The 13,633-nt window shown below is 48.5% G+C and overlaps 1 protein-coding gene across 5 annotated transcripts in view; it reads right to left on the minus strand.

Moving 5' to 3' along the window:
* LOC107318414 (schwannomin-interacting protein 1) overlaps positions 1-13,148 on the minus strand; it is a 102,388-nt gene extending 89,240 nt beyond the window's left edge. The window contains exon 1 of one of the 5 annotated variants that reach the window (XR_004308424.1): positions 12,589-12,749. Coding sequence is in view for 3 of the 5 variants with exons in the window: in XM_015872185.2 (XP_015727671.1) it covers positions 12,589-12,705 (117 nt within the window). In the remaining 2 variants the exon portion in view is untranslated. Of the gene's footprint in view, positions 1-12,588; positions 12,754-12,858 lie in introns of those variants that run through there. The other 4 variants (XR_004308425.1, XM_015872187.2, XM_015872185.2 and 1 more) reach the window with 4 other exon arrangements.
* Positions 13,149-13,633: the final 485 nt, after the last annotated feature.

A 13,633-nucleotide genomic window follows, 5' to 3' on the forward strand; every position in this document is an offset into this window, starting at 1 on the left:
TGATACACCTTCTTTTTGAGGTGCTTATGCAGTGCCTCCAACTTTTAAAGGTGGCTCATTACAAAGACCTTCCTCAGCTGAGCCTACAAGTGTAACATCCAATTTCCACCAGGTTTAACGCTACAGGAATGTAAGAAATACCGCTATCATAACACAGAACCACTGCTAAGCTACAGCAGGGTCACAGAAGTGAACTTTATTGACTCAAAATCTGCAGAAAAGGTCGAACGGTCACAAGGAGTCACATCCCTGCAGATTCAGATCATGTGTGTCTATGTACGATGGCTGAGGGTGGAAGCTATAGCCAAATGTTATATAAATGTTAAGTTGAAGATGCTGCCTTAATGGTACGGTTATCTCTCTGGAAACTGCAGCATTAACAGGATATATCTGTCAAAATGGGGAGATTCGGGCCTGAAAGAAAAAAAACAAAAGCCAATGTTGGCAGTGCTCATCTCCTCCATTTATCATGGATTGCTGAAAGCGGTAAAGGTCAGATGGCTGCTTCTGCACAAAACTCCTTACAAGTGGATAAACTTTGGTGATGGGAGAGAAAGGTCAGATCAATAATGCCATGTAATCCCTCGGAGCCTGCCAGTGTTCATCACCTGAAAGGCTGCAAAGCTCATTTTGTTCTGGGGCAGCTGGATGTGCCCCACTGGGTCTGGCCAAGGCAGGAAACCCAGCCCTTCCCTCACCCCATAGAGCTCCACGATGGGGAAGGAGATGTGTGCCAGGGGAATCTTGAACACTTTGCTCTTGCTGGGTAAAGCATTACAGGCTGCCACAAATCAGAAGCCCTAAGCCTAGGACTTAAGAAGAGATATATCTTGGAGGTGAGGGCTTTCTCTTGGTCTTACAGCATCTGCTTGCTGGGTAGTCCCACAGGTAGAGGAAGCCAACATCCAAAGGCACTATGGCCCCAATGCTGGATTAGTGATAAAACTGCACATTAAGAGTGAGACACTGAAAGGAAGCCCAGGTGCCATCAGTCATGGTTCCTATCCAAATTACTATGGATTCATGGTGTTTTATGACAGAACACATAGAGCAACACGTATATTTGAATAGCACATCCAGAACAACGTTGGGTGCTTAAAGGAAATCGAAGGAATTTCTCAGGGAGGTTTTCTTGCCTACTTGAGAAACACAAAGTTTCCAACAAAAAGAGAGGTTTCACACTCAGACTGCAGGATAACACAAACTATCACTCATTACAGCACAAGATGGAGAAGGACTTGTGCTCCTGCAGGACTCACCACTGGGAAATAGCCACCAGGAGGAGAAGTGTGTTGTTAAAAGCTCAGAGAACTTAATTATCACTAAATATAGCACAGAGGCAGTAAAAGCTACTGAGAAAGTAAATAGATTTCTATTTAAATCTTATGTTTTCCATTTCTAATTTCACCAGACAGAGGAGGAGCATCCAGGACATTGCATCCTTTTCTTGCCATCACACATTAGGTTGGCACACACCTCCAAAACCTGGCTGAGGGCAGCAGGGCTTTGTGGGACACCCCGTGGTGACAGCACAGACTGAGCAGCTTCCTTCTGGGCCCAATCCTTCCCACTGGTAGGATGAGCTTTTCTACTCTAATCTCGCTGGCCCCCTCTATTTAAATATCCCAAGGTTTGAAATCTTACTCATGACTCCAGCAAAGCGATTTAAGAGCATCGCCTGGCTAGAATCCAGACACTGACCCAGCTAGAAGAACAGGCTGCTGCTTCCTACATCAAAGCATCAAGTCACCCATTCATAGCGGGTTTCTGTAATGGATTTTGAAGGACACAAAGCAGCACTGACTGCTCAGTCTCGTCTGCTATTTGACACAGCACACAGAAATCCCCCCCATCACTTCCAGCACGGGAGAAAACAGCCCTGGCAGAGAGGTACCAAGCCTCAGTTTGCAAGGGCTGCAATCTTGTCTGCATCACTAAAGCTGCTGGACGACATCTTTTAACAGTAATGGTGGAGGAAGTGGCAAGCAGAGCCCACACTGTACACAGCATCCCCAGCGTGAAGAGCAGTCCTGGGATGGGAACCACCAGGAAGCACCGTGCCATAAGGACAACCAGCAGGGCACACTGCTGCAGCTCTTACCAGAGGATCAGAGAAGGTGAACTGGGTAATCAAAGCCTGAATTATTCCCCAGACTCCCTCAAAGAAGAAAAAAAAAAGACCAAGACCAACCTTGCTGCTGCTCAAATAGCTTGGCAACATACAGCCTAATCCTTAAAGAAAGGAGCATATGCTGCAAAGAGCAAACCTGATAAAGCTCCGAGCTGCAACAGCCTCCTCCAGCTCTGGAGCCCGGGATGCAGGCAGTGTTACTGCTGGAAATACGTGCTGTCCTCCCATGTTCGGCCATGGCCATCAGCGCTGCTTCACTCCAACACTGCTGACCCATTGCATTCAAAAGCACTTTAATAAACAGCAAGAGAACGAGGGAAAGCGCCCAGCACTGCTTCAAGTGATGAGAACAACAAGCAAAAAATAGCGCTGCGAAGCACTTATCCCTTCATCTCGCCAATAATTAGAAATACATGAGATGGCGTTATGCTTCTTAAATAGGCGGTAGTAACAGCTCAGGGAATACAATTCAGTGGCAACAGTTTATCACGGTAAAGTCAGCTCTGTGGGGCTACAGTGCGCCGAGTCTAAATGGGAACCATTTGTTTCCCTTCTGCATTGCAGCAGAAGCCAGAGGACCTTTTATGGGAGCGCTGCTGACAGCCTCCAACTGTTATTTTGGTTAAATTAAACGCTGTGCCGACCGAGCTTGCAGGCGAGCAGCCGGCCGGGCCCCCCCAGGTCCCTGCAATAGTGCACACAACACTCTGCCCTAACAGATCATAAAACCTGACAAAGCAGTCTGTAATTACTGCTCTGCTTTACAGGATATTACGCACACCGTGCTGCTCCTGTAATGAACGACACATCGCTGAGAGCCTGCTGCTGCTTTACATGGGAGATACAGCAGTGGATGGAACATAGATGGGGGGTGCCATACAGCCAAGAGCTTTGCTTTTAGTGCCCGTGTGAAGAACAGAGCCCCTCCCTCAGGCAGCAGGAATGCTCTGCTCAGGTGCTGGGAGCTCTCAGGAGCTGAAGAGAAGGCAATACCTGCTCACAGGCATTGATAGGGTGAGAGGATGGACTTAAGTTGTGCCAGGGGAAGGTCAGGTTGGGTACTGGGAAACATCTCCAGAAGTGCAGTGATGCAATGGCACAACTGCCCAGGGAGCGCTGGGGTCACCATCCCTAGGGGTGTTGGGAACCACAGGGATGTGGCACTGGGAGACGTGGGCAGTGGGTGGGGATCTCAGAGGCCTTTCCCAACCACACTGGTACTGTGATCCCGTAAGGGGATGACTTGCCTAAAACACCCTACAGATGTCATTGGGTAGAGCAGCTCCACAACGCGTGCTCCTCCAGCACTCCTCCTGCTCTGACCTTTCAGACACCAGGGTAGCTAATGTGCTAGAGAGCAATGCATGCTGCAGCCTTCTACCCCCCTAACTCCTGGCAGTGAACTACTATGGCAGAACATACCCTCATCCTTCTCCCCATCTCCAGCCGCACAGCCCCTCCCCTTACACCAGGTAGCTCTCCTGCTCCTTCTTTGCATGCCTTGATCACAGAGGAAGGCTTGAAACCACAAAGCAGGTTCCAACAATTGTTTCAGCCCCACTCAATTGAACAGGCTATTACAGAAGAACAGCTTTGCCACTGGGCCGTGGCAGGTGAATACATTTCCCTGGCGCAGGTCGGTTTCATCTCACCAAACTCTCTTCCTTCCCTCGCGCTGCCCCGGCACATTTCTGTATGCATAACTTTTTCCAGATGGCAGATTCAGTACAGACAGCAATTTACATAATGTAGATCTGCTCACTGGCACAAATGACATCCCAGCACCTCCCATTTCCTCCCAGCCCCCATTCCCACACACTGAGGTCTCGGTGGTGCCAGAGCTCAGTGAGTGCACAGGGCAGTCCTGTGGCTGGGGGAGCTGAGGCACAGATCCCTGCACAGGCAGAACTCACGGCTGAAAGCACTCCAGGCTGAAGTGTGCTCCATCAGCAGGCTTTGGCTGCTGGGTGCAAGGAGGTGAAGGAGAGAGGCTGGTTACACTGCTGGGTTTTCTCACAAGCAAAAACACCAATGAGATCGTCCTCCAATCAGTCTAAAAAGAACACGCTGCAGCTGTGGCTAACTTCTTACTTGCTACCCCTACGCAAGGAGTAATTAACTCCTTGTTCTTCAAACAGCTTTAACTCTTGTTCTCAATCATCACTCATCTTTCTGACCTTTCCTCATCGCAGCATTCTGTCACCCACCCTGGGGAAGGAATGGAAGCGATCTCCTCTTCTCAGAATGAATCAAGGATGCAGATAGAGCACAGCAAAGCTCTCCCTCTATTCACAGTACGCAGCACAGGGCACACAGAGAAGGGGGAGCACTGGGGAGCACCTGGGTGTTCCTAAGGGTTTCACAGCTGAGTGCACTGCAAGTGCCAAGGCCCCATGGTTGTAAAGGGGCAGCTGGAAACCTGAACACAACACCAGCATTTCCAAAACCATGTAACCAGATTGACCCCACACAAACGCCGTCACTGAGGTACGATCCCCAGCAGCACTCAGCTCCATCAGGTGGGATATCGCTCTTCCTCCACCTGCAGACCCTCATCCCAGCTGTGTGCTCCCCAAGAGCTGCAACAAGTGAAGCAGTACCTGCAGCATAGCACAGCCCTGCTCTGTCTGCAGGACCTGCTCACTGCCTGCCTGCCACCAGCAGGAGCCAGACAGGTCAGGGCAGCCTCCTCTTTAGAATTCAGAGCCACGCACCGATCAGAAAAACCCGTGTCTGCACAGCCAGTGTGGGTGAAATCACCCAGAACAGCAGCTTACTGCCAAACACAAAGTTATTCACCTTCCTCAGAGCTCCAGTTTATACAGAACATAAGTTTCTGTCCCCAAACATCCCCAATAGCAACCGAAACGTGAAAGCACTCAGAACAGAAATGTGCTGGCAAACATGAGATGCAAATGCATTCCTCTTCCAAAGAGCAGAACATGAGTCTGAATCCCAAACCAATACCCAGCACCAACCCAAACACACACACTTCCCCACATCTCATCTTGCTTCCCTCAATTTAGCAGCACAATGAAGCAATTGCCATCGTTAACGTATGCACTGTATTAAGGGCAGCCAAGATTTAACATTCCTTTGTTAATTTGGCAGAGGGGAAAGACACAACAGGAGAGAGCCCTACAATTTGCAGCCATCTGCGATACTGAAAACAGTAATAAACTTGAGAAGCGCCATTATGACACGTGCTATCACTCCAAGGAAGCCAACATCTCCCAGCATTTACGTCTTTTATGTCCAAATTAATGCCTCTTAATTTCTGTAGCAAGAAAGTGTTTCCAGACATCTCTTCCCATTATCCGACCATTAATCGTGCCCACTGGTCTGAGCTCCCATAGCACAATACAATTTATGCTGTCAGAGATCACTGGGGAAGTCAGACTCGATTATAAATGTAAGACACTAAATTACTTCATGCTGTTATTCTGGGGTCACTGGCAGCACCCAGCATCTCGGGCCACTCCATCTTCCCACTGAGAGCACCTCCCAGCCCCATGGGGCACATCCATCACCGAGCTCATCGCTCTGCTCCTGAAGTGAACATCAAGCTCCCCAACAGACAATAAAACCAACAATTCAGATTAAAATGAGTGTAAGAATATTCATGGGGTTTCTTGGAGTGGCAGGTCCTGATAGGATGGCCTCCCCCACCCCACAGTCCTGATGATGGATCTCCCATTTACCTTCTGCTGGGGGAAATCGTGCAGCCTGCTCAGCGTGCGAGCACTGCAGGTCACATCCATCATCCTCAGGCCTCTGTTTTACTTTTAATTACACCACTTCACCCAGGAACGCTACTTCAAATCATAAACCTAAGGAGAACGTAGCTTCTAATTTGCAGAGCAGCCATTAAATTCACTTCTTTGGTGACATCAATTTGCCGGTGCTCCGTGCACTAAGCAAGAGATGATGCTACATCAGACCCCATGGGAAGAGAGAGGAGCTGGCCCAAAGTCACAACTGCTTCCCACCAAGCTGTGTGCTGTGCCCACGTGCTGCTCTGCCTCTGCAGAGGACCCTCTGCAATTAGTAGCAGGCAAAGTTATGGCAGCATAGTTTTGAACTGATAATTTAAACCAATCGTTAATGCCTGGGACAGACATTTCAATTGAGTGTCCCAGTTTAACATGTCCTGGTATGGGCGCTTGTATTGTGGGTTAGCAGACCTCACTTTCCTGGTCTGCTTACCTCACTTCCGGGTTTGCTGACCTCACTTTCTGGGTCTGCTGACCTCACTTCCGGGTTTGCTGACCTCACTTTCCTGGCATCAGAGGGGTGAGGAGTTTGACACAAACACTCCTTGGGGTTGGAAATAACACTGCTCTGCCCCTTCTCCTTCCATATAGATCAGCAGATCCATCTAGAAGTGCTGCTGGTATCAAACTACCTTTGTGCAAACAGCTTTTGCACAAGGCCAATAAATTCTTTAAGAGTAGATATGCCTAAAATCCAATCACCTCTTAGCAGAACCAGAACCACAGCTGTTTGCCACAGAGGGCAAATGGAGTCAGCTGTCACAGCTTTCACCCCACAGCAACACACTGCTCCCGAAGCACAAACTGCAGGTATCAGCTCAAACAAAACCTTTAAGGAAATGCTCCTTTCTTCCATTTTGAGCACACACATTACTTCAAAAAATGGGTTAACTGAAGTGGTTTAAAGCATTAATAGGAAGTTCATCCTCAGTGCCTCAAAGCAGCTGCTCTGTATTGATTTTTTTTTAATAAACTAGCTTAGAAAAGCATCATCCCATTGGGTTTTAATGAATGTAAACAATATTCTGATAGAGGGACAAGACAGCAGGAGATGAGCTCGTATGTTAACTAAGAGGAATGCAAACCTTGGTGACTGCATGAAAGCCTTGGGATGGGAAGGGGAGAAAGGTAAAAATGCTGGAAAACAGACACCAAAGGCTCCAAATTCCCTCTATTTCTTCCTTCCTTCATTCCATGTAATTTCTGAGATGAGAGAAAAGTCTCCCCAAACAGGAAACAATTCTGGGTCAAGAAAAACCAGCAGTTTCAAATGGCAGTTTATGATTTACTTAAATCTGATACAGTTACAGTCATTTGCAAGATGCTTCTAAAGAGTATATTATCGTTTTAAATCCAAAAGCCAAAACATCAAATGCCACAAAACTCAATTAAAATAATGAAAGAGATTCTGAGCAGCAACAACTGTTGGCCTTTAGACTTCACATCTGCTGGTTATCCTCTGCAAACACACCAGGCCAGAAATATATTTTTCATTAGAAGCGTGAAACCTCACAAAACACGGAGCTGGAAAACAAGTGGTAAGCTCTGCTTAATGCCAACACATCAACCACTGATCAACCATCTCCAGTGCACAAAGCCCTGCAGACCTGCACCGCATCATCGGGGCCAACCTTCCCTCTTCCCTGTCTGCTCTCCCTGTACTCTTGCCCTTTCTTTGATGGCATAAAGCTACTCCAAAACCTGCCCTTGGGATTCACACCAGAGCCCTGGGGACAACCTCCAGATTGAGGAAATAAAAGCTGCAGTCTCATTGTTTATTCCTGCATTTAAAAGCTTGTTCTTTCGTACTGACGAGAGGAGATTTACTTGGTTAAGGATGAATGTTTGAGCAGGAAGCATCACATGAAAAGAATGGACAAATTAAGAATGTTCTATCTGCCTGTAACATATCCCAAAAGCACTCAGAAACAGGAGAGTGTTGCTGTGCTGTACCACTGCTGGTAGCAGCCAGGGCTATGCAAGGGCTTATAGGAAGTGAATTGCTGGGAGCACCTGAGGAGGTGTACAGTCCTCTTAAAGGAAGAGAAACACAACACAGCAAACAATCCGGAGCAGATATGGCTCAACTCCCAGTGAGTAACGTCACAATCATTCTGGCTGGTAACACCTCTGAGGTCCCCAACCCAACCCCAGCACACCCCCCATGTCCATATGTCCTCAGTGTCACATCCCCATGGACCCTGAGCTCCTCAGGGGATGGTGACCCCCCACTCCCCAGGCAGCTGTGCCACGGCATCACTGCTCTTTCAGAGAAGAAATCTTTCCTAATTCCTATTTACTCCACAACTCTTCAAGCAAGAGTTTTCCATTAGCAGCTGCACCAACCTCCTTAATGAAACACTAAATGCACAAGAGCTCGAGTTTTGGAGGAAAGGTCATTCCTGCGCAGCCATTATTCAGCTACACTTAATTGTGCCTTGGTAAGTAGGTTAACAAAATCTCATTGCTCAAAAAGCCTTGGGAATGACTTTGCTTTCATCACTCTGCACTCCACGTTCCTAGAGAGCCCAGGTATGTAATTTTTCAGAGGAGAAAATGCCACTTGGTAATTAGCTCAAGTGATGCAATTGTCTTCCAAGGATAACAACAGTGACTCGTAGCATCTGATGCCTGACAACCTTTGCCAGCTACAGCTTCATTGCAGAGAAGGGCACAAAACCAAATAGGGAACAAGCAGCCCTGCAGCTGGTGACATGGGCACATCCACTGCAAGCCACTCAGCAGTGGGTGCAGCAGGTCAGCAATGGGGACAGCCCATGGAGAATGCTGCTCTGGTTGTCCTCCAGTGTTTTTCAGCTTGTGCTGCTCTGTCCCTACCTGCACCCACTCCCCAGAAGCCTAATTCCAAAAGGACAGCAATTCAGCTCACAGGGCTGTTGGCTGAGGGGTGACCATCCTTCCTGCCACCTCCCAGCAGGCAGGTATTCATGTTTACCCAGAATAAATGAGATGCACAAAATTAACACACTACAATCAGGGCTCACTGACATGGGTGAACGTATGGCAGAACAGAAAAGAAAAACTCATTCCAAAACGATTTTCCTCATTTCTGGTAGATCTCAGCGCTAGCACCGTCCCACTGCTTCATCTTTTCCTTTGGAGCCTCTCCAAACACACCAATCAGAGCAGGAACGACTTGCACTCTGCAACCAAAACCTCTGCCCTGAGCAGCTGCAGCCACGACCACCTGCTGCTGCTAAGGGGCACGCACTGATTGCCAGCACCTGGAGCAGGGCTCACTCCAGCACTGTTTATCCAGCAGGAAAGCTGGAGGACAAGGACAACGTTCAACAAAGTGCACCCATCAAAAGGAGACCCAAGGATTATTAACAATTAGTAGCAGGCTTTACAGAGACACACCACATCATGTCCCACTCAAACGCTGCTGTAGAGCAGCAAGTTCATCCATAGTAAGACTACACTGCAGCCTTTCCACAAGGCACAGCTCCACCTGATGTACCTTCAGTGCAGGAGGGGAAAATATTTTGCCCTAAAACTCCAGAAAGAACCAAACTCCTCTTTCTGCCCTCCCTCCCCATCCACCTGTGCTGCAGGTAGAGCCCACAGCACTGCTGACAGCAGCACCCCTCTACCTGGAGGACGTTCCTATACAACAAGGCACGTGGCTTTTCCTCCAGCACACTTTAAGATGCAAACACGAAAGACAAAGACCTACAGGAGACGCCCATCCTGCAAAGCAGACACAGCGCCCATATCCCTGACCCACCAAAAAGAGAACGGGGACTTCTTACCTGATCCTCCCCACCTCCACTTCGGCACAGTAACAGAGGACAAAGCTTCCACCCCTCTGCCCCTGGAAGCACCGGTTCTGAGCGGGGGTCAGGGGTGGGCTCCACCCACCCGATGGGTTGGAGGTGGTACAGCTGGGCAATCGGGCTCCTGTGCCCCCAGCTGGGCTAATTACAGCCAGGGCAGGTGCAGCGAGCAGCAGAAGCATCTCCTGGTTCCGGCTCAAAGCACCGAGCACAGAAGAGGCTTTTATACAGCCCTGGGAGGTCAGCTCGGATCTGCTGCGAAACCAAACCAAGCGGGAGCACCTTCCTGTGGGTGCCTTCAGCAGCTCAGCTGTTTCCATACGCACCAGTTCTAACAGGGCATGGGGGGCTGATGGCACATATCTCAGCATCCAGAGCATTGGATGCAACGTCTGCAGTTCTGTTCAAGCATTACTGGATGATCTGTCCATGTGCTCCTGATGTTATTGGTCTGATTCCTGGCCAGGAATGCTGCAGGGCAGCGCGGTGTTGAAATGCACTTCGGCTACTCCTTGTGTTTAACAGTCCTGGTGAACACCGAGATTTTATAGGTGTATTAAACACTTATAATTTAATAGCCCTATTTAAACACCTCATTGAATTCTGAAAATAACTTCAGGTTTTACTACAAATTTCTTTTGCCACAGAATGGTAATAGAGAGACTTAAAAAACGAGTTGTCTGATCCAATATGTGCCACATTCATTTGGATACAGAGCTTGTCACAGCTCTTTTTCAGTGCTTAAATAGTAAAGTTTCATTTGCCTCCCTGTGGAGGTTATTTTGCATATCATAAAAAAACACATACAACAGGAAAATTTTCCTCCATTCAGCGTAACTCTGCCTTTATCATCTTACTCATTTCATCTCTTCAAGCCACAGTAAGCAATACCTCTCCCTGCCTTGAAGACCGTACAGTTTCAGACTGGTGAGTGGATTCTGTTCCTTACCCCTTGCTTTGTAGCCCAGTTACATGTATTTCACCCACCATGCCTGCCCCCAGCCAGCTTTGTGGTTTCCCTAAGGTCTGTTCTGGCTATGTCTATCTTCACTTAGTTGACATAACTTTACATGAAGATTGGCCCAAGTTCAACCAACTCTGATAGAGATGTTGAAGAAGAGAGGGGAAGAAGAGCCATTACTCTTGCCTAGCAGATATTCTAGATGCTCCTTTTTTCTCCAAAAACACATTATACTCCTCAAAGGAAATGACCCTATTAAAAGAAAACGTCACCAAATCTATGATCTGCACAAATGTACAATGTCATTTACTACAGTATTTTCTTTGGCATTCATGGAAATTAATGAAAGCCCCAACATTTTCCCCTGGATTTCATGCCATTTCTGTACTTTGGGTCTATCCAAACTTTTTAACACAAAACAGCTGACCTCGCCATTTGGCTTTTGGACAGTCCCATCAGTCCTGCCAAGGTTACACGAGTCCATATAACCCACCTGCAGGATCCTTTGGGGACATAGACATTCTCAGAGGGTGGGTTTTAAAGCAAGAGAAGGTCACACATGACCTCTGTGCTCTGAAATGCAGCGTGCAAGCAGGTGTGAAAACTATTTGGCACCATACATGAGGCTTTGCAGTTCTGCTCTGTGAACACAGTGAACTCCAGCACCTGACTACCAAGGTAAATTCTTGATGCACTTTCCTTATAAATAAGACCACCTATAGCAGCCGTCAATGAAAAGGCTGAAAAATATGAAGCAGGCAGTAAAGGGAATCAAAATATACTCAGCTGCAGGCAAATGAGATATCCCTAATGCATTCTGTTTTCCTGTGCAATCTAGCAAATGAGTTTACATGGTCTGACAAGTTGTCCTGGAAAACATAAAAGCTCAGATTAATTTTACCTTTGTAGGGATTATAATTCAATATTTGCTTATTTACATCCAGCCGCACCAGAGCTAAGAGCCAAATCTTCTGTGCCCTGTCAGATCCATCAGTACCAACTGAAGGGAGGGAGGCAGGATGCTGCATGGCCCTGCTGGGCAGCACCCACTGCCCCAGAGCTGCCCCAGCATCCCCGAGCAGCCTTAAGCCCAGTGTGCTGACTCCCTGCAGAGCTCACAGCACCCAGCTCTGTTTGTTGCCCCGCGGTGTTTACATACACCCACGTCAGCCATCATGTCCTGACGGATGGCTTTTTAATGATGCGTACAGCACTGAAGGGCTCTGTTTGGAGGGAAAAGAAAATGGAAGAGCGTCGTGGGCGATTTCTTTGCTGTGGTGAGATGATGTATGGTTTGCACCAGGTGTAAAGACAACATAAGCTGTTCCTGAGGAAAGTGCTTCTAAAGGAGGAAACCCAACATCTGCTCTGAACTGAGCTCTGATGCTGAATGCATACAACTAGCCCCGAACTACATCTCTGCCCACAGCAACTATTACCTTTGGAAGGCCAAAAAAAATAAAAGATAATCAATCCAAGATTAATTATTTCATTTCTTTGACCGCTGCTGTGGTCAGGATTGGTCTGGACAGCATCTCCTGCACGACTTCATACAGACCCAGCAGTATATCTGCATCCATCAGGTTTTGCACGTGGACAAACAGCCAGACTCCAGGCTGCAGGACCCTCCATGGAGCTGTTTGCTGTTTGGGGCACACAAGGAGAGCAGCAGCACCGCCAGCTGAAACTTTGCTGCTAAAAGCCCCATCGGGTCAACCCCACAAACCACAGCCACGTTTTGTTCCCAATAAAGCAAAGCAAAAATAAAAGGGCAGTTAAACCTGGACAGATCCCACAGCAGCAGCACAGCTGCCACTCTGAATCCTCCAGACACCCCTCTAAATTGTTACCATGCAAAGACAAGACTTTCCTTCCCGAGCCTGTGACATAACACAGTGTGAAATTCCAGCTTCCCCGTGAACTTACCGCAGCCCTGTGAGCACCGTGAATCGCAGCTGCTACTCTGTGTTTGTGCAAGCTCCTTCTCTGAAGGAAGAAGTGCTGCTTGATGTGAGATTCCTGGAGGGAAATCTGCCTGCACATCGCCGGCTGCAAGTGAAACAAACCGGCATCCGCGTCCGACAGGCACCCGCCACCCCCGGCATCGCCTCGGTTTAATTAGTTCTAAGGAAACTCATCTCCCAGAGCCGCCCGGAGGAGCGCCGCGGTATGGATGTAGGAAACGCCATACGTTACCAGCAGCATGGTGAAGTTCCCCGTCACCTGCAGGGAAAGGAAGGAGCGTTCCCGCAGCGCGCCGTGCCCGGGCGGCTCGCACTGCCAGCTGCACAGCGCAGCTCACACCGACGGCATCAGAAAAGCTCAAAGAGGGGGAAAAAAAGAGAGAGAGAGAGAGAGAGAGGCAGAGCGAGAGCACAGCACACAGACTGAGATGGGAAACTTCTGGCAACTCTCCAGCGCAGGGATGGACCCGCTGCCGTTGAGGCACGGGGTGTTGGAAACGAGGGGCGCTGGGCGGTGGGGATGGGCCAGAGCCCGCTTGGAGCGCTGCAGAGATGTGCAGGAGGCAGCCCGGTACAATGCACAGCGCTGAGAGCAGCCAGCAGCACGCTGCACACACACAGCTAGATGTGAGCTCTAACTTGGAATGGATCATTCCACCGCGCTGTGAAGGTTAATAAATCCAGCACAGAGGAAACTCTCATCCCTTTCATGTCCCGGAGTGGATTCACAGCGGTTCGCGATGCTGGTTGGGCACAGCAACAAATTGGTTTTCGGTGTTTTCAGTGGTACCAGGAAGCCAAAACCCATTCTGTAAAGATAATTCACATGTTTTCAAGCAGATGACAAAAGTGTTGACATGCTGAGACTCAACTTGTCCAAATATTTCTACGTTTTCAGCCAATGGAATCAAAACACCCGTGTCAGTAGCTGAGAGAAGCAGCAAGAAACAGTGCTCACCATAGATCTGCCATATATGTGCTGCAGGAGGCGCGGCTGGCCATGGTCA

Source organism: Coturnix japonica, chromosome 9 (assembly GCF_001577835.2).
Source record: "Coturnix japonica isolate 7356 chromosome 9, Coturnix japonica 2.1, whole genome shotgun sequence".
In the NCBI taxonomy this organism is placed as follows: Eukaryota; Metazoa; Chordata; class Aves; order Galliformes; family Phasianidae; genus Coturnix; species Coturnix japonica.